Here is a 21,145-nt window from a genome sequence, read left to right on the forward strand (position 1 = left end):
GTTTATATGGGGCCATGCTCCCCCCAAAAATACATTTCAAATTTTTTTAAGCTTGGGCCAATAAGGGTTTCGACCTCCAATACCCTCCCCCTGCACATGCACCCGATTCCTCTCTAAGATTATATGTCAAAATTACCAAATGTTAGACATCCAACAGCAGATGGAAGGAAGGATAGGATATGTTTTATTTGACACACTAAACACATTTTATTTACGGTTGTATGGGGTCGGATGATTATTAAATCAATATGCTTTATCTTTGATGTCGTTAACCCCCCCCCCCCCCCCAAACTTTACCCTTTCCAAACGAAATAATATTTATTTAAATTCGTCGATTTTAACACGTAAAATTAAGAAGCGAAAACGTTAATTGTCTACTTTAGTATATTTTATTTTTTTAAATATATATATGATTAATGTGTTACTAGTATACAAACTAAACTTTGAAAGTTCTACTAACACTTTATAAAATATCAATTCTGAAATAGGAAGGTACGACTGTCGATAATACGTTGTCAAGATAAAACCGGTTTTAACTAAAGACTCTAGTACCGTATCCTCAACCGAACGTTCTTCGTACAGCGCAAGATTTCTCTTTTAATTTTTTGAGACGAACCCTACAATTTGAAATCGACAAACGCACGTGTTAACTGAAACTGACAACAGGCTGTCGTCTGTGCTTTTCCGAGCTATGGTGGTACGGGCGACGAATCATGCGTATACGTTTGACGATATCCGTTCATAGCGAACACACACGACTTTTTAAAAGTGCATTTGAGCTTGTATTTCACATTTGTACATGATGTTATAATATGGTAACCAGAGAATGTAACTTTAATGAGCTTTGTTCATCCTCATACTTCATTAAGAAATGACAGTCATAACGTTTAAAGAGACATTCCTGACTTCATAGTCATTCAAACACGGTCCCTGCTAAACAGGCTTTATTGAGTAAAACTGGATATTAATTAAATTTTCTTGTTTAGAATAATAATGTTTGTACATAATGTGTTTTCCTAATGTTTATAGTAGCTTAAACAAATTTATTTTTTACATGTACAAAATTACTGAAAGCAAAATCTTGTTTGAGCTGCTAATTTGACATTTTTGGCCTGGTGTTGCGATACAAGCGAAAGCAAGCAACAAGAAAAGAAAATTGATTGTTCCGAATCGATCAGCTGTTATTATAGGTCTAACCGGCCTCGGTGGTGTCGTGATTCAGCCATCGGACATAAGGCTGGTAGGTACAGGGTTCGCAGCCCGGTACACCGGCTCTCACCCAGAGTTACAACGACTCAGTGGGTAGGTGTGATACCTTTACACCCTTATCTCTCATTAAACATTTAACAACTAACGCACTGTCCTGGACAGCGTGCTTGAACCGTAATTGGATATAAGCACGAAGATAAGTTTAAATGAAATGAAATGAAATATAGGTCTTAAAGGGACAGTCCTGAGTTTGCTGCAATTTTAAAGATGTGATCGACTAACAGAGACTTTTTAACGATTGTAATTACATATCAAATATATTTTTCTGCATAAAATATTAGTGGCTGTATATTAAACGTGTTTCTGATCGTTCTAATATTTGTACTAAGTTAAATATAATTTTATTTCCTGAAATACATTTTTTCGTACGTACGAAATTATTTGAAGACGAAATCCAGTTTGGGCTTGTTACAAATATTAAGCCGACCAGAAACACATTGAATATACAGACACTGATATTCTATACAAGAAAATATATTTAATATGTAAGTTTAATCGTAGAAATATTTTATTAGTCGGAAACATCTTACAATGCAACAAACTCGGGAATGTCCCTTTAAAGAAAAGTTACTTACCACCAAAATGTTTATTAAGTTTTTCTTTGTAATGAAAAGTTATATCACGCATGCGTGCAGATATTATCGCAGGTGGAAGAGGGTGGAGGGCACGAATAGTGTGTAACAAAATACTGCCCTTAAATTCGCTTTGTGATGGAGAAGTTGTACCCCATCCAACACACGCGGAGGATTAATTGCAAGCATATACCCCAGACAGGAACGAAGACACTGTAAGCTATAAGGTGGTGGCAGACTAGCTCATAAGAATAAATGAACGTTTAGCGATACCCCAGCGCAAAGATAAATTCAACTATTAAGTGTCAAACAGGGGTATTTGAATCGATAAATGATTGACAATACGCAATGTATGGAACTGTAGTAAACGATATATCACAATAATATATTTCACTTTACAAATTAAAAAAAAAAAACTTTAAAAAACCCAACTATACAATAATCAGGTCGGTTTCAAAATTACCTCATCAGAAACAGACATCAACAAAAATAATTTTAAAATTTAAAACAAAACCACCTAGAATCAAACCTTAGAAACTGTGTAAATCTAATAAATAACACACTAAATTACTAGTATACCAAAAACAAATAGAACTTAATTACATATTAAACTATTAGAAACAAACATTTGCATATAATGGAACAAATTATAGCATCAATGCTTTCAAAATTAATTAACCGATCCTAGTTTCAACCCGTGAAAACTAACACTAAGTTTAGTTAATCTACAAACCTGTAACACATTTGGATAAAGTTACAATTGAGTGAAACATGAGTCTGTGACTTTGAAATGTTGAAATACCCTCTACAAATAAACTAAAACTCGACTACATAACTGTTACTTCTCAGATGCACGTGCGTTTTTAAAATATGAGAAATGCATTTTGAGATATTAAAAACACCAGGATGACCAAAAACACTTCGAATGTACGGAAATTGATAATCTAAACAATAAAATCTAAGTAAAGTATGATTTAAGATATCAAAAACGGTTATAATAGTAAAAACGTATGCGTTAGTGTTTAAAAACTAGGGTAAGTCCCTTTAAAGATGCTGTATGCTGTCTTCACAATTTCCAGGGAGATAACTCCACGAGAACGTTGCCATCTCTGTCTTACGACGAGAACAGACATCACTCGCAGAGATGTACCAAAATGAAAAACAAAAACAAAAGTTAATAAAATAATATAAATAAAAAGTGATATTGCTGTTATTATTAATTAAATATTTACACAATAAACTATTAACTCCGTTTTTAAATGATAAAATCAACAAGGAACCACAACAATATAATTATGATTTGGAATAAATACAAGAACTGTATATAGAAACAAATGATTTTAAACAAAGACAGATTTTTAAAATCGGTAAAAATACAAATATAATTTGAAATGAAAAAGTATTTTATATTTGGTATATATAGAAGTGGCGGGACGTACCCCAGTGGTAAAACGATCGCCAGTTGCGCGGTCGGTCTATCATCGATCCCCGTTGGTGGATTCATTGGTCTAGTTCTCGTTTCAGCAAGTGCACCACGACTTGTATATTAAAGGCCGTGGTATGTGCTATCCTGTCTTTGGGATGATGCATATAAAAGATCCTTTACTACTAATTGAAAAATGTAGTGAGTTCTCTCTAAAACTATATTTCAAAATTACCAAATGTTTGACATCCAACAGCCGATGATTCCTTTAATCTAAACAATCCGATCCTAGTTTCAACCCGTGAAAATTAACACTAAGTTTAATTAATCTATAAACCTGTAACGCATTTGGATAAAGTTACAATTGAGTCAAACATGAGTCTGTGACTTTGAAATGGTAAAATACCCTGTAAAAATAGACTAAAACTGAACTACATAACTGTTACTTCTCAGACGCAGGTGCGTTTTTAAAAATATGACAAATATTTTGATATTAAAAACACCAGGATGACCAAAAACACTTCGAATGTACGTAAATTGATAATCTAAACCATAAAATATAAGTAAAGTATGATTTCAGTTATCAAAAACGGCTATAATAATAAAAAAAATATGCCTTTGTGTTTAAAAACTAGGGTAAGTCCCTTTAATAAACCAGTTTGCTCTGGGTAGTGGCTTCGTTAAAACAAGACAGGTTTTCGAGATCTGGGCAACCAGACATCCATGCTTCACTTGATGCATTTGGTTTATCATACATATCACGAACAAAGGCTTCCAAGTCTGTTAAATCTGGTGATATATCACGTGACTTTCCCAGTTTGGTAAATGCTGTTTTTATTTCAGTCTGAAAGACAAAACCGTAATACATGACCAGGGCCATGGAGAGTGGAATGGGCATTGGCAAAATAGTTGATTATTCCATTAATCTGTAGGACAACCACTCCCGAAGAAATCCTTTACTGGAGATTGCATCCCTCTTGTATCTCCACAAAGAGGACTGCCATTCTTAGACTAGTTTACTTTATCAAACCTAGCACCAGACAGATATCATTAAAATAAGTACATGCACTCATGAATCGCCGCCGTGATAGCAGGTATTCGCGAAGATTGAACAGATTCTGCCCCACCGGTGGCACTCGTCATGAGTACTGCCACCACCACAGCTGGCAAGTCTGTCAGATGAAAACACAATTTAAGTGTTTACAAGAGCTTCACCAAAGAGATAATCAAGTTACAGTTTGTTTTGTTTAACGACACCATGAGAGCAAACTGATTAATTAATCATCGGCTATTGGATGTCAAACATTTGGTAATGGATAGTGGCTATTTCTTCACTAGTATTGTGACCGAATTAGATCTTTGTTTGGAAAACTATATAATAGTTCTGGTATAGCAAACATGAATGAATGAATGAATGGAAGGATCATAAGCGTATGAGACAGGGGAAAAGGGGGACAACTGCTCCCCCCTCCTAGTTGTAATCCTTATACAAATGCATAGTGAATCATTTGCAACCCTATATAGCTGTTTGGAAGTAATGCTAATATGAATAAATGCTGTTATCCAGATTCGGGTATTTTTGTTTAATTCGGGTAAAAACCAACTTGCCCCCCCCCCCCCCCCTTACAAAAATGGGAGCCCGTACGCCCATGCGAAGGATGGATGGATGGATGGATGGATGAATGTTTAAGGACACTCCAGAATACAAATATATCGGCTAAGGTAGTATGTTAGGTTACATGTCTTGCGAATTGTGATTTTATTATGTTTGGTTATCAGAGCATGTAACCCCTGCGCGTGCTGTAACCTCACTGTGGTGCAGGGGTGTAACATTCTCTTTGAGAATGGCCAATACAGTACAAATTGAAATTTTGAGTAAAAGTATCTATCTGTGATGTTTGTATTTTTGCACAGTTCTTTACACTACACTGTGGGTTTTTTTAAATCTAGAATTTTTGTGTTGATGTTGATCATCACTTTATTTGTTTGCATTACCATAGTTTGACACCCGATGGCCGATGTATTTTTCGTGCTGAGGTGTCGTTAAACATGCATTCATTCATTCATTCATTCATTTACACTGTGTTTTTATTTAAATCTTGAATTTTTATATTGATGTTGATCATCACTTTATTTGTTTGCATTTCCATAGTTTGACACCCAATAGCCGGTGTATTTTTCGTGCTGGGGTGTCGTTAAACATTCATTCATTCATTCATTCATTCATTCACATCATGTAAATTAATAGTGACTAAAAAGTAGTTTTTTGTCGTTATTATTTTGTTTTAATGCCTTTGTAGCATTATAATTGTAGAAAGTATATATAAAATACTACAAATAAACTACAAATGTTTGTCTTAATAAGAAATGGAAAATAAATATTGGGTTTCAGATCAAAAGGACTTTAATATTAGGTTTTCTTTGTAGCACAACAGAGAACAGAACATAACTACATCGTATATCTTCATGGTACAATTTCCGGATATAAGATATGGGCATAACGCAGATATTTAGAAAAATAGGAAAAACATATATAGTTATAAAAGTAAAATAAAATAAATCCCACAGGATCCAGGCCTGCAAACATTAATATTACTGACTATGGTGTAATCTTACACTTGAGACAACAGACAAATTTCTCTTGCCAAAATTGCAGCGAGTGGCTTTTTAATAATATCTACGGCTGCATTTTAACAACAACAAAAAAGAGAAAAAAAGAAGAACTGTGGCAGATTGCCAGCTGTTGTTTCAAAAACTGATAACAAAAAGCTATAAATATACAGACACAACCACTGCTCTTAACGCAGATAAAACTCAAATAGATTGTGATGATGTTTTCGTTATGGATTTTTGTTTTCCTTCTTTTCATTATGAGTGTGAGTTCTCAGATACAACCGGGAGAATCTGTCTCCAGAGAAGAACTGGAGTCCTTGAAATCCAGGATGCAATCACAGGAAATTAAAATCCATGCTCTGGAAGTACTGCTGAAGACGAAACAAGGTTAAAATTATTTTACATCTTGATTTTTGCTTGTTTGTTTGTTTGTTTGTTTGTGTTTGTTTGTTTGTTTTTGTATTATAATTTTTGTATAGTGTTGTTTATACTTTTCTTTATTTGCTATTTGATACAGAGGCAACACTGTCACTTTAAAACAATGATGAGTGTATTCTAAATTTCGTATTTTTCAGATCGCATACCCCTGATTAGTTTCATGGCGAGCTTTAAAAATGATCCGGTTCCAATGAAATACAGCAATGGTCAGATTGTTATCTTCGACAACGTCTATCTCAACGATGGCAACGGATACATTTCACACTCAGGAATGTTTCGCGCCCCAGTTTCTGGACTATATTTATTTACTTTAAATATTTACGCATCTTCTTCTGAAATGGAATTTAAATTAGTTAAAGACGGCAGTGAAATAGCCTGGTTGGTTTCTACAGTTCCTGGTGGAACAGAAAGCGTCCAAACAGTGGTACACCTTCATAAAGACCAAGAAATGTGGGTTATGAAGTTTTGGGGTGGCGATACATTGCGTGGTAAGCAACTGTCAACTTTCAGTGGCTTTCTTCTCAGAACCGACGACGACAACTTCCATGCTCCATCTGTAGTAGGGTAGACTTGTGACAGCAACACATTGTCCATCACATGAAGCTGCCATTCTGTATAAATAAACGATATCGGTTTCGCTATAACTGTATGAAATCACCGACATCGATTATCAACTTACATAAAGTTTATCAGATTGTTTTTTTCTGTTGTTTTTTTAAACTTATATTTTCGTGTTTATATCCAATTTAGGTTCAAGCACGCTGTCCTGAGCACACATCTCTGCTATCTGAGCTGTCTGTCCAGTGGGTTAGTTGTTAGCTGGCTATTGAACCCTTAAGAACCCATTCTGGGTTGGAGCTGGTACCGAGCTGCGAACCCTTTACCTACTAGCCTCTAGTTCGATGACTGCGCCCCCCAGGCTGGTGTTTATCTGTCAATTTACCTACCTTTGTTTCATTTCTGATGGGAGGTAACTCCATGGTAGAAGGTAAAATGCTCACCAGACATATCCATATTTTTCAATACCAACTTGTGCTCCACGACTGGCATATCAAAAGGCTATTATGTCTGCTGGAAAATGCACGTGGAAGACTGCTAATAGCAGGCATATAGGAAGGATATTTGAAGCTATTTAGAAAATGGGTGCATGACCAAATCTAAAATCTAAATTTGCATAGCCTCAGAAAAAACTCCTGTCACTTTTAGAATCAAATAGCAATGTTCAGCTTTTTAAAGGTTCCCACGGGCCTGAATCAGTATAAATAGCCTATATGAAAGAAACGAGGTTTTCAATAGGCCATGTGCCAAAAGAAAAGAAGATATGTTATAGATACCTAATAGCAATAGTTAAAAGAAAAGAAGATATGCTATAGATACCTAATAGCAATAGTTAAAAGAAAAGAAGATATGCTATAGATACCTAATAGCAATAGTTAAAAGAAAAGAAGATATGCTATAGATACCTAATAGCAATAGTTAAAAGAAAAGAAGATATGTTATAGATTCCTAATAGCAATAGTTAAAAGAAAAGAAGATATGCTATAGATACCTAATAGCAATAGTTAAAAGAAAAGAAGATATGCTATAGATACCTAATAGCAATAGTTAAAAGCCGCCAGGGTGTCGTAAAATAAAAATGTCTTTTGAAATCAATCCACGTTTTGTTTTGTGTGTTTGTGTGTTAACTCCTAATAAGGTTCTTTAAACAAAAGACAAAACATGCTTACAAACATAGGCGTACGGGCTCCCTTCTTTTTTTTTGGGGGGGGGCAGGCTCATTTTGGCCCGAATTGAACAAAAGTGCCCGAATCTGGATAACCACATTTATTCATTTCAGCATTATTACTACCAAACAGCTATATAGGGTTACAAACGAACCACTACGCATCTGTACACGGAATGAATGAATGTTTAACGACACTCCAGCACGAAAAATACATCGGCTATTGGGTGTCAAACTATGGTAATGCAAACAAATAAAAATAACAAATAACAAATAAATAATTGTACATGGATTAAAACTAATGTCGTGAGCAAAATGATGGGAAGACATGGTGAAAAGATTTCAGGCCAGCTCATTTTCCCCGAATTTTTCTATCGTTTTTGCACGAATTTGAGGATTTTCTCCAGGACTTGGGGGGGGGGGGGGGGGGGGGGGGGGGACAGTTGCCACGTTGTTGGTGCTTATACTCCAAAAACAAAAAGGGAAACAAACGAAAACAAATGAAAAACAAAACAAAAACAAAAACAAAAAGAAGAAAAAACCCACAAAGTTAAATCAAACGAAACAGAAATGGAAGAAAAATGAATACGAGAAACAACCCAAAGCTAGATCAGCAGTTATTGAGCGTATAAAAGGGGGTCTATGAAAGTGGCTTTTTAAAAAATTAATGTTTGCTTTAAAATGTAAACCTATACCAGGCACACGTGCATGTATCATTACAGAGGGGGGGGGGGGGGGGTCTAGACTGTAGCAGGAATCAATCTATAACAAAATACATACCCTTAACAACAGTATATACAGATTTTAAAACAAAGCGACGAAATGGTAGAATTGAACAAAAAATGTTTGCTTTGTTTAACAACATCACTAGAGCACATTGATTAATTAATCATCGGCTATTGGATGTCAAACATTTAGTATGTCTAACTCGTAGTCAGAGGAAATCTGCTTAATTTGTCTTAATGCAGCAAGGGATCTTTTATATGCACTTTCCCACAGACAGGAAAACACATGCCACGGCCTTTGACCAGTTGTAGTGCACTGGTTGGAACGAGAAAACCCCAATCAGTTGAATGGATCTATCGAGGTGGTTCGATCATGCGACGCTAGCATCTCAAGCGAGCACTCAACCGAAGAATTGAACAATGCCTAGCATGGATTAAGTACAAACACGAAGGGTCATACGAAGGGTCATACGAAGGGTCATACGAAGGGTTAAATGTTTAACATATGTGTCAAACAGATGCAATCTGATTAAAATTAGCTCTACTAGTTATTAACCGGTGGAGCTAATTTTAATCAGATTGGAAAATAAGATGAAATGAAAATGTAGGTAGTAGTACATTCTTAAGTTCCAGCCCCGTGTAAGGAACTATAGTAAATGAAAAATCACAATAATGTATTTTAATTATGGTAATGTGCTTTAATTTCATTTTACAAGTTTAAAATAATACCACCCCCCCCCCCCCTAAAAAAAAGTAATCAACCCCCTCCCCGAAACCCCCAATAATAACACCTGCACAACAGCCACGATGGGTATCAAAGTTACATCAACAAGACTAAACTGACTACAAATTATTTATTTCTGAGCCGATTGGTTTCTAAATTGCACCAAAAAAAAGTATTTTGTATTTTTATTTCCAAAACACTTTTACTTTTCTTCTTACGTCTAAACAAACTGAAATATTTTATTTTAAAAAGGAAATTTTTCCAGGAGGACGGGACGGACGGGACGGACCTTACAAACATGTGCAAAGCTGTAGCTTAATAAACAAAACACAAGATCATGCTTAAATTACTAGTATACAAAAAAACACAGAAAAACACATACACAAAAAAACACAAAAAACAACAAACAAAACAATTAAGAGATTAAACAATTAGAAACAAACAATTTCTTAGAATAAAACAAATTATCACAGATTAATGCTTTTAGAATTAATTAATTTTTTTAGAACATGCGGCGTGCTATAATTAACCATTCATGTGGAGACAACTCCTCGAGGTTGTTGTTGTTGTTATCCCTGTATTATGACGAAGAATAGCACTCACAGGGGGTTCCAAAATGAAAAAAAAAAGAAAAAAAAAGTTTAATCAAATAACATAAATAAAAAGTGATATTACTTTTATTATTAATTAAATAGTGTCACAATAAAACAGTTTACCTCAGTTTGAAAATGATAAAAACAACAAGGCACCACAACGCTATACATTTTAATATGATCTGGAATAAATGCAGGAAATGTATAATAAAAACAATAAATGATTTAAACACAGACAGGTTTTTAAAATCGGTAAAAAAATAAATATATAATAATTTGAAAAAATAAATATCTCCCAAAATAACATCTTAAAACTAAGTTATGACAAAGAATAATGAGTTCAAAAAATAAATAAAATAAAACTATGTTAATGCTACTTGAGTGTATCGCTCTCTTCAGTCAAAACCTAAAAATAAACAAATAAATAAATAAATACTTTGAAAAATAAATAAATAAGTAAATAAATAACAACAACAAAAAGAACAACAACAATCATCATCATCATCATCATCGTCATCATCAAATATAAATGTGTAAATAGCAAACCTGACCCCATGCTTACAAAAATTCAAAGCATTATATTATTAACCGTAAATACCTTAAAAACCCCTAAAACAGTATGCATCTAATCCCTATTATTTTAAGGCCAAAGACCTAAAACAGTATGCATCTAATCCCTATTATTTTAAGGCCAAAGACCTAAAACAGTATGCATCTAATCCCTATTATTTTAAGGCCAAAGACCTAAAACAGTATGCATCTAATCCCTATTATTTTAAGGCCAAAGAGACACACGTAAAATATTTAAACTGCTCTTCTTCATGTACGTGGGGCGGGACGTAGCCCAGTAGTTAAGCGCACACCTGATGCACGGTCGGTCTAGGGTCGATCCCTGTCGGTGGACCCATTGGGCTATTTCTCGTTCCAGCCAGTGCACCGCGACTTATATATCAAAGGCCGTGGTATGTGCTATCATGTCTGTGGGATGGTGCATATAAAAGATCCCTTGCTACTAAAGGAAAACTGTAGCGGGTTTTTGCTCTATCACTGTGTTAAAATGACCATGTATGTTTGACATCCAATAGCCGGTGATTAATAAATCAATATGTTCTAGTGGTGTCGTTAAACAAAAAAAATTAAAAAAAAAATTTGATGTACGTTATTATTGGAAACAACAACAACAACAACATCAACATCAACAACATTACTATACGTACCAGTCAAAATACCAAAAATACATGTTAACATATTTACCTTCTTAACAAATCGTGGCAAAACAAATGCTGATGTGTGGATTTCTGACGAGTAATATCTTATGTTCATTGCATCAAGTTCTGTTTCACTGTAATGACGTATAGGCGTTTTCAAATCTCTATCCTGAAAAAAAAAGAAGAGTAGTAAATAAACAATTCCACGTTCGTGAAGTTGTTTATTTATTATTATTCTAACTTACAACAACCGTCAGCGTCTCTTGTAATATCATCAAAGAACAGAAAGAAAGAAATATTTTATTTAACGACGCACTCAACACATGTTATTTACGGTTATATGGCGTCAGACATATGGTAACGGGCCACACAGATATTGCGAGAGGAAACCCGCTGTCAACACTCCATGGGCTACTCTTTTCGATTAGCAGCAATGGATCTTTTATATGCACCATCCCACAGACAGGGTTGTACATACCACGGCCTTTGATATACCAGTCGTGGTGTACTGACTGGGAAGAGAAATAGCCCAATGGGGATCGATCCCTGACCGACCGCGCATCGAGCGAGCGCTGTACCACTGGGTTACGTCCCGCCCCATCAAAGAACAGAAGTAGAAGCATTTTAAAAATACAGTCTATTGGAGGGTAAATAACTGGTTCAACAAAGGCCATGGTTTGTGCTATCCTGCCTGTGGGAAGCGCAAATAAAAGATCCCTTGCTGCTAATCGGAAGAGTAGCCCATGTAGTGGCGACAGCGGGTTTCCTCTGAAAATCTGTGTGGTCCTTAACCATATGTCTGACGCCATATAACCGAAAATACAATGTGTTGAGTGCGTCGTTAAATAAAACAATTCTTTCTTTCTATTGGAGGGTAAAGGAAGAGGATCATGGGATGCGTGTGTGTGTCAAGAGTTAAATAAAACAATTCTTTCTTTCTGTTGGAGGGTAAAGGAAGAGGATCACGGGATGCTTTACAAAAGAAAGGGTGTGTGTGTCAAGAGTTAAATAAAACAATTCTTTCTTTCTGTTGGAGGGTAAAGGAAGAGGATCACGGGATGCGTTACAAAAGAAAGGGTGTGTGTGTCAAGAGTTAAATAAAACAATTCTTTCTTTCTGTTGGAGGGTAAAGGAAGAGGATCACGGGATGCGTTACAAAAGAAAGGGTGTGTGTGTCAAGAGTTAAATAAAACAATTCTTTCTTTCTGTTGGAGGGTAAAGGAAGAGGATCACGGGATGCGTTACAAAAGAAAGGGTGTGTGTGTGTCAAGAGTTAAATAAAACAATTCTTTCTTTCTGTTGGAGGGTAAAGGAAGAGGATCACGGGATGCGTTACAAAAGAAAGGGTGTGTGTGTCAAGAGTTAAATAAAACAATTCTTTCTTTCTGTTGGAGGGTAAAGGAAGAGGATCACGGGATGCGTTACAAAAGAAAGGGTGTGTGTGTCAAGAGTTAAATAAAACAATTCTTTCTTTCTGTTGGAGGGTAAAGGAAGAGGATCACGGGATGCGTTACAAAAGAAAGGGTGTGTGTGTCAAGAGTTAAATAAAACAATTCTTTCTTTCTGTTGGAGGGTAAAGGAAGAGGATCACGGGATGCGTTACAAAAGAAAGGGTGTTTGTGTCAAGAGTTAAATAAAACAATTCTTTCTTTCTGTTGGAGGGTAAAGGAAGAGGATCACGGGATGCGTTACAAAAGAAAGGGTGTGTGTGTGTCAAGAGTTAAATAAAACAATTCTTTCTTTCTGTTGGAGGGTAAAGGAAGAGGATCACGGGATGCGTTACAAAAGAAAGGGTGTGTGTGTCAAGAGTTAAATAACGTTTTAAAACGATGACTCATTACTATACATAAACCAGACCTCGCAACAACAATACCCCCCCCCCCCACCCCCCAAAAAAACACACAAAAAAACACACACTGGCATACCCCCTGTAAAAATCAATAACATTTAGTACAGCTTTTTGTTGCTTCTTTTATTTCACAGCAAATGTATTATTTTACTTACTGGATTTTTCCCACATAGTATATAACCAATAGATCCTCCGAGGTATGTTGGTGTGTTGCCCAGCGCGTATTCTACAGTGGGGAAACACTGCCTGCAGTAACCCATGACGTTCTTAATCAGAGGCAAATCAAACCAAGGAGTCTCTCCTGAAATAGGAATAATTCACATCCAGTATTTTAATACAAGACAATACCTAGCAGAGGTAAAAAAAAAAAAAAAGGCAGCTGCTCCCCTTCCAAATAAATACAAAAAATACCTTCTAATTTGAATAAGCTCTTTTTGTCTAGCTGAAGTCCTATAGCATCGATTTTTAAAATTATTTTTTATTTATTTATCGTTTTAACCCCTCCTGCTTTATTTTAAGCTAGTCACTGAATCATGTTATTCGTAGATCAGATTTCGAGTCAAATCCACGAGTAAATGTAATCATAAATGATCTGTGATCAAAACCTGTTAACATAATATAACACTAGCAAAAACTTACTAAAAGGTCTGTTGGCACTTTATTAATTCTGTTTGTGAATTAATATTTGTGAAAGGGATCAAATTATAGATAGATAGTTAGAAAATCTTTTAAAAACTACCAAAAAAGCCCCAAAGACATGCGCAAGTAATACGAAAATCACCAAGTAATTATCTCAAAACTGAATGCTGAAAAAAAGATAAAATTATTTCGTCTTCTTTCACACCTCCCCCCCCCCCCCCCCCCCCCCCCCCCCCCCCCCCCCCAAAAAAAATAGTAAGAAATATATATATATGAGACATTAATATTTATTTGGTATAAAACACACACACATACAAAAAGAATATTGAACAATTTGAAGGGAAGATCCGGAGGAACACAGAATGTATCGATCTGTGGCAAAGTTTGTGGTTGGTTAAATTGACACATATAAATTTCTACGAACTATTGATGATGAAATAACCTGACAGTACTAGGAAAACTATTAAGCAAAAAGACTAAAGGAATACGATATAAATACCTCCACACCCTCCCTCCGGTCGATGAATTAATATAGTCGGTTTTTGCATTATTCAATGTTGAGATGATCTCTTAACTTATTGTCCCCTGATTGTCGTACACTCAAGGAACGCTACCAAACCTACCCTGACAACACATTACACCGTCTGGTTTTAGAGCATTCTTTAAATTCTTGTAGAATTCTAGCTTGAAAAGGTCTTCAGCTGGTCCTGTGACAAGAAGAAAGGAAACACGCATTAGTTTAACAGCACCCCGGTATAGTTAAGCTACAGCTATTTAATACTATTTTTACATGTTTTGGAAGGGGGAGGTGAGGGGCAAACGACCCTTCAGTCCATCATATCTCAAGCGAGCGTCCCACGACATTCCCTGCACAAACACAAAAAAATAACAACAAAAACCCCCCAAAAAAAACAAAAAAACAAAAAACAAGGAAGACTAAGAAGAAGAAAAAAGGTCATCATAAAGGTGACAGATTTGATAATACCAGACATTTTACAACTCTTTCTGAATTCATCTCCGTATGTGAAACATGGTAAATAAAGTCTCTTTAAAAAGAAAAAATCACAACGGCATCAGTATATGATGATGAATACTGTTAGTAATGAACACGAAACAGAAATCAGAAGAATGTTAGATCAAACTATTATAAATCAGATTACATTAGTCTTTGTTGTATGATGGTTAAGCTCATCATATCTAAGTCTCGTAGGTGCTAGGTTTGTAGACAGATGATGGACACTATTACTAACGAACACGATGCAGAGATCAGACATATGCTAGATCAGGCTATTGCAGGTAAGATTATATTGGTCTTTGTTGTATAGTGGTTAAGTCTATTGGCTCTAAAGCTGCTAGGTGTTGGGTTCGTATCACAGTCATGGCTTCAACCAAGACTGAGTTTTAATGGTTCGGCTGTTACGAGTATACTGCCGTACCTAGCTTAAATTAGCCAGGGAACTCGTAAGAAAAGAGCAGGGCACATAACTATATAGGGTCTTCTTCAGCAAGATAAAACAAAGGTTCTTTTGAACTAAAAATGGAATATTTCATATTTTGAAATCAACTGCCCCTCTAATCCACTTCCCGCTGGTGGCGGCTTTGGTGTAAGACCAATGCATTGCATGACTCCTGTTTACCCAGCGGCTAAACTGGGGCCGGTTGTTCAATCGTTAGTTAGCTTAAGCAGTGGTTAACAGAAATGTTCAAAACCAAGGACAGAATCAATACAAATAATAACTGAAAACATAATGCTGAAACCTGACTTAGAACAACCAAAGGTGTCAATACATAATCAATTTTGTATTTGTGGAAAAATAATTAAAATGAAAATATTAGATTAACCCGGGGTTAATTTTACTATGCTTTGAACAACCGAATTCATGGCCCCGTTCCAGGAAGCGATCTTAGCGCTAAGATCACTTTAAGTGTATAAAGTAGTTACTGACTATTAAAGTCACAGACCCTAGTTTTTAAACACTACAGTCTGGTTTTCTCCTTTAGAGATGTTTTTGATAACTGAAATGAGATATTACTTACATTTTATTGTTTAGATTATCCATTTCCGTACAACTGAAGTGTTTATGGTCATCCTAGTTTTTCTAATATGACGAAGTGGATTTTTTTTTTTTAAAAAACGCACATACCTCTGAGAAACAACGGTTATTAAAAGGAGCTTCAGTGTACTTTTTAAGGGTATTTCCACGTTTCAAAGTCAAAGACTCTTGTTTCACTCTAGTCTAAATTTATCCAAAGGTGTTACAGGTTAGTAGATTAACCACACTTAGAATCCATTGTCCTTTATATATACAGGCCGGGGCCCCCGTTCCACGAAGCGATCTTAGCCCTAAGATTACCGTAAGCGCATAGCTACCCCATGCACTTAAGTTGATCTTAGGGCTAAGATCGTTTCGTGGAACAGGGCCCAGACAACTAAGGTGTGTGCCTACGAAAGCGTTCTTAAACCTTCATTAAATGTAAGTATTAATCATTTTAAATGAAATGAAACAAAAATAACCTATTCATTTTACATCTGTCATTCCTGTCCTGGACGAAAGAGCCGGCATAAGTCCAACACCTGCGCCCATGACAGGCGTGCACTACAACAGCTTGCTCTGAATGTGAACGTTAAACCCTATGACCTGACCTGACATCTGTCTTTAGGTAAATAGAAGAAGAAAAAAGCTAAATTTTGTTTCATTTAAAGGGACATTCCTGAGTTTGCTGCACTTTTTAAGATGTTATCGACTAACAAAGACGTTTAAACGATTGTAATTACATATCAAATATATTTTTCTGCAGAAAATATCAGTGGTTGTATATTAAACGTGTTTCTGATCGTTCTAATATTTGTACTAGTTTAAATTTCATTTTATTTTCAAAAATAAAAAAAATTCTTACGTACGAAATTATTTGAAGACAAAATCCAGTTAGGACTTCTGACAAATATTAAGACGACCAGAAACACATTGAATATACAGACACTGGTATTCTAAACACGAAAATATATTTAATATGTAAGTTTAATCGTAGAAATATTTTATTAGTGGGAAACATCTTACAATGTAGCAAATTCAGGAATGTCTCTTTAAGTCAAAAAAGAAATGTATATATTATAATTATCTAGCACTGTATATTGTTTGTCTTATAAATATATATATATATTTTTTTACATCGTATGATGTAATATTACCAACAGCGTCGGATGAATCTGTTATGATGACGTCAAATTTTGCAGTGTGTTCAGCGATATATGTAATACCATCTCCGCAGTGAATGGTCACTCGCGGATCACCCAGACAGCTGGACATGCTCGGGATAAACCGCCTGGACACTTCAATCACTTTCTGCAAAATAAAATTAAAATGTTGTAATAATATATATCAAAATAAATATAACTAGACACATAAAAAATTCCTGATTTTATAGCAAATCCCTTTAACATACAACGTCAAGTTGGTGCGAATATATGTTCCAGCTGTTAAAAATATACAGTTATATTATACATCAGCCAGTGCACCACGACTGGTATATCAAAGGGCGTGGTATGTACTACCCTGTGTGGGATGGTGCATATAAAGATCCCTTGCTGCTAATCGAAAAGAGTAGCCCATGAAGTGGCGACAGCCGGTTTCCTATCTCAATATCTGTGTGGTCCTTAACCATATGTCTGACGCCATATAACCGTCTGTAACCTCACCGTGGTGCAGGGATGTAACATTCTCTTTGAGAATGGCCAATACAGCACAAAATTGAAGTTTTGAGTAAAATTCAGTATCCGTAAAATTCTGTGATATTTGTGTTTTTGCACAGTTCTTTACACTGTTTTTGTTTAAGTCTTGAATTTTTATATTGATGTTGATCATCACTTTATTTATTTGCATTACCAGTTTGACACCCAATAGCCGATGAATTTTTCGTGCTGGGGTGTCGTTAAACATTCATTCATTCATTCATTCATTCCATATAACCGTAAATAAAATGTTTTGAATGTGTCATTAAATAAAACATTTCTTTCTTTTTTTATTTTGTTGTTGCTTAGAACAATAAATATTTATTTTTAAAAAACAATAATAAAATAAAATAATGTTTTTAAACAGATGTATTGATTTGGCGACCATTGCCATATCAAATTCCATTTCTTCCATCTGTAAAAATTGTTACATACTACACTAACCTGTTTAATTACTTAATCATTCATTTATCATGTCTAATTTGCTATAAATTGGCCTGTATTAAATTACCACTAGTCTTAAGTGACTAAGTTTTATTGTTAGTACTCATTTAGGTAGAATGAATGAATGAATGAATGAATGAATGAATAAATGAATGAATGTTTAACGACACCCCTAGCACGAAAAATGCATCGGCTGTTGGGTGTCAAACTATGGTAATGGGGAAAACAAAGTGATGATCAATATCAATATAAAAATCAAACAGATATATTTAGGTAGAAGTATACCAAGTGTATCTAGTTGACCATAACTTTGAAAATAGCATTGAGTACTGGCTCGCTTAAACTTGTCAGTGATAAGGTATGTAACAGGACTTGATGTCATAGAGTAAATTAATTCTGTGATGTTACTTGAACTGGTATTAGCATACCACGCGCTAAATGTGCTTGAAACATATACGGGGTGGGGGGTGGGGTAGGGAGCAACTGCCCGTTAGTGCTGGAGCAAAACCTCAAATTCGAGCAAAATTTATAGAGATATTCGGAAACAATGTGCTAACCTGAGACCTTATATCATGTATTTCCATCAATCTACCCTAAAAATTAGTCGTAATCCATGTAAACATGTGTAGTGGTTCGTTTGCAATCCTATATAGCTGTTCTGTAATGCTAACAGGAATAAATGTTGCTATACAGATTCGGGCATTTTCGTTTTATTCAGGCAAAAACCAGTCTGCTCCCCCCCCCCCCCCACCCCACCCCTACAAAAATGGGAGCCAGTACGCCTATGCCAATGCCTAGTAGAGGGGCATAATCCATATTTTAATCTTTATTGATATAGACTAGGACAAAAAAAAAAAAAACCCTACAAAACATCTCGTACATTTTCTTCCTCAAATTTTGTGTTGGTGGGGGGAGGGGGGGGGAACAATCCTTCCCCCTCCACCGGTTCCTACAAGCCTGAGATCTAATTTATGAACATTAACAGTGCATTATGTTCTACACGTATAGAAATACCTCATCAAGTTCGCACAGGGTCACGTGTTCAACACTGGCGTGTTTGAGAACCTCCCGCACCACTCCACCATCTCCCCCTCCGATCACCAACACCTGAAAGTATAAGGGGGTCGTCACCACCATGAAGTAAACGTAACTTACAAGACCCCGATGGGCCGAATTAGCTCTGTTAATATTTAGTAGATCTACCCAGATATACACAACTCCAGTTTATGAAAACGCACCAGTTAAATTTGTAGCTAAAAGTTTATTTTGTTTAACGACACCAATGGAACACACTAATTTATTGATTATCGGCTATTGGATGCGAAACATCCTGGACGGGAAGTCCACGTTGGCTCACTATTGGTGGTGTTGTGGTTAAACCATCGGTAGGCTGGTAGGTACTGGGTTCGCAGCCCGGTACCGGCTCTCACCCAGAGCGAGTTTTAACGACTCAGTAGGACCACTACATCCTCTTCCCTTTCACTAACCACTAACAGGTATATCGTACACCATTATTATGGTGATGATAATCTAGTTTCACTTTCATTTTGCATCTTTGTTATGATCATCTACTTTCACTTTCATGTTACCTCAACAAGCTTATCGTCATTATCATTGGTATGATTGTCTATTTTCACTTTCACTTTACCTCAACGGGCTTATCGTCATTATCCTTGTTATGATCATCTACTTTCACTTTCATGTTACCTCAACGGGCTTCGACATTATCCTTGTTATGATTTGTCTATTTTCACTTTCATTTTACCTCAACGGGCTTATCGTCATTATCCTTGTTATGATTGTCTACTTTCACTTTTACTTTACCTGTTTAGGATCTGGATGACTATTCATTGGGAGGTGTGTTATCATTTCCTGGTAAGTAAACTCGTCCCACTCTGTACACTGTATGGCACCGTCCAGAACCAGCACATTTCCATACAGCTTGCTGAAACAGATATAGTAGAAACATCACCATGTATAGGGAACTATATATACTCTGACCATAGACTAGTGGGGGTGTGGGGGGGGGGGGGGGGTGGATAATTCAGACGCGGGTCCAGATAAGGGTGCTAGGAGGTACGCACCCCTACCCCCAAAAAACCCATAATAATCAAAAAGAAAAAAAAACCCCAAAACTGAAAACTACAAAAAAAACCCAAACAAATAATCAAACAAAAACCAGAAAACAAAACAAAAACACCCACCCCCCCAAAAAAAACAAAAAAAACAAACAAACCCCAACAACAACAAAACAAAAACAACAAACAAACAATAACAACAACAATAACAATAACAACAAACAAAAACAACTCACAAAAACACCCAAAACAACTAATAATCACAAAAGCCCCCCACACCCCCACCCACCCCCACCCACCCCACCCCCTTCCCCTTCCACCACCATATTCAGGCATTATAATGCTCGATACCAATTGAACAATATTCATCCACGTTCAAAACATGGACTGGCCAAATATCATCAGGGACAACCAAACAGAAATATTGTAATATAGGATCTTCTCATGCTGGGCCCTGTTCCACGAAGCGATCTTAGCCCTAAGATCAACTTAAGTGCATAGGGTAGCTATGCGCTTAAGGTAATCTTAGGGTTAAGATCGCTTCGTGGAACGGGGCCCTGGGCAATAAGGGCACTGTGAAACTAAACAGCACTTTGTCTTATTTATTTGTCTGGAGCTGCCAAACTGTGCCCACCCCTCCCCTCCCCTCCCTCCCTACTAGTTACTGCCCTGGTTGTTGAACTGCTAACGAGGACGTACTTCCTGAAGACGAGGATGTCTTGGTACTGTGACTGGCTGTGATACAGGATCTCCTCCACTTTGAGCGATACAGCGTACTCGTGGGTGTAGACTTCATCGTCACAAAACCACGTGTTGTGGTCGCTGCTCAGTTCAGAGTGGAACATTCTTGCCATCTCAGATTACATTCAACACTGCAAAGTTTGTGGAATGTGTGTTAGTGAAAAAAAAAGAACTGAAATAATAAAAAACAGATAACACAACAAACAAACAACAAACAACCAGGGAATGCGGTAATATTAATACTGTCTACATATATTATTTTATACTAATCTTAAAACAACAACAACCCTCCCCCCCCCAAAAAAAAATAATTAATAATAATTAAACAACGACTATATACAAAACGCTGAGCTATCCTGTCTGTAAGCAATACATA

At 36.1% G+C, this 21,145-nt stretch overlaps 2 protein-coding genes across 2 annotated transcripts; one reads left to right on the forward strand and one right to left on the reverse strand.

Moving 5' to 3' along the window:
• Positions 1–5,656: 5,656 nt before the first annotated feature.
• LOC121389712 (complement C1q tumor necrosis factor-related protein 3-like) lies at positions 5,657–7,010 on the forward strand. Its single transcript, XM_041521366.1, has 2 exons — positions 5,657–6,264; positions 6,453–7,010. The coding sequence occupies exons 1-2, from the start codon at positions 6,093–6,095 to the stop codon at positions 6,881–6,883; spliced, it is 603 nt and encodes a 200-aa protein (XP_041377300.1). The 5' UTR covers positions 5,657–6,092; the 3' UTR covers positions 6,884–7,010.
• A 3,229-nt stretch (positions 7,011–10,239) lies between these two features.
• Positions 10,240–20,882, reverse strand: LOC121368589 (spermidine synthase-like). Its single transcript, XM_041493328.1, has 8 exons — positions 20,728–20,882; positions 19,775–19,895; positions 18,965–19,057; positions 16,967–17,120; positions 14,400–14,483; positions 13,293–13,438; positions 11,335–11,457; positions 10,240–10,486 (listed from the first exon to the last, which is right to left on the reverse strand). The coding sequence occupies exons 1-8, from the start codon at positions 20,880–20,882 to the stop codon at positions 10,454–10,456; spliced, it is 909 nt and encodes a 302-aa protein (XP_041349262.1). The 3' UTR covers positions 10,240–10,453.
• Between the last annotated feature and the right edge of the window lie 263 nt (positions 20,883–21,145).

The sequence above is a fragment of the Gigantopelta aegis genome, chromosome 3, assembly GCF_016097555.1.
Source record: "Gigantopelta aegis isolate Gae_Host chromosome 3, Gae_host_genome, whole genome shotgun sequence".
NCBI lineage: Eukaryota > Metazoa > Mollusca > Gastropoda > Neomphalida > Peltospiridae > Gigantopelta > Gigantopelta aegis.

Coding starts and splice junctions, on each gene's coding strand:
- LOC121389712 (XM_041521366.1), top strand. CDS start 6,093: ATGATGTTTTCGTTATGGATTTTTGTTTTCCTTCTTTTCATTATGAGT. Junction 6,265..6,452: donor ACTGCTGAAGACGAAACAAG/GTTAAAATTATT, acceptor CGTATTTTTCAG/ATCGCATACCCCTGATTAGT.
- LOC121368589 (XM_041493328.1), bottom strand. CDS start 20,882: ATGGCAAGAATGTTCCACTCTGAACTGAGCAGCGACCACAACACGTGG. Junction 13,439..14,399: donor CGGTGTAATGTGTTGTCAGG/GTAGGTTTGGTA, acceptor TTCCTATTTCAG/GAGAGACTCCTTGGTTTGAT. Junction 10,487..11,334: donor TGCCACGATTTGTTAAGAAG/GTAAATATGTTA, acceptor GTTTATTTTTAG/GTTTTGACTGAAGAGAGCGA.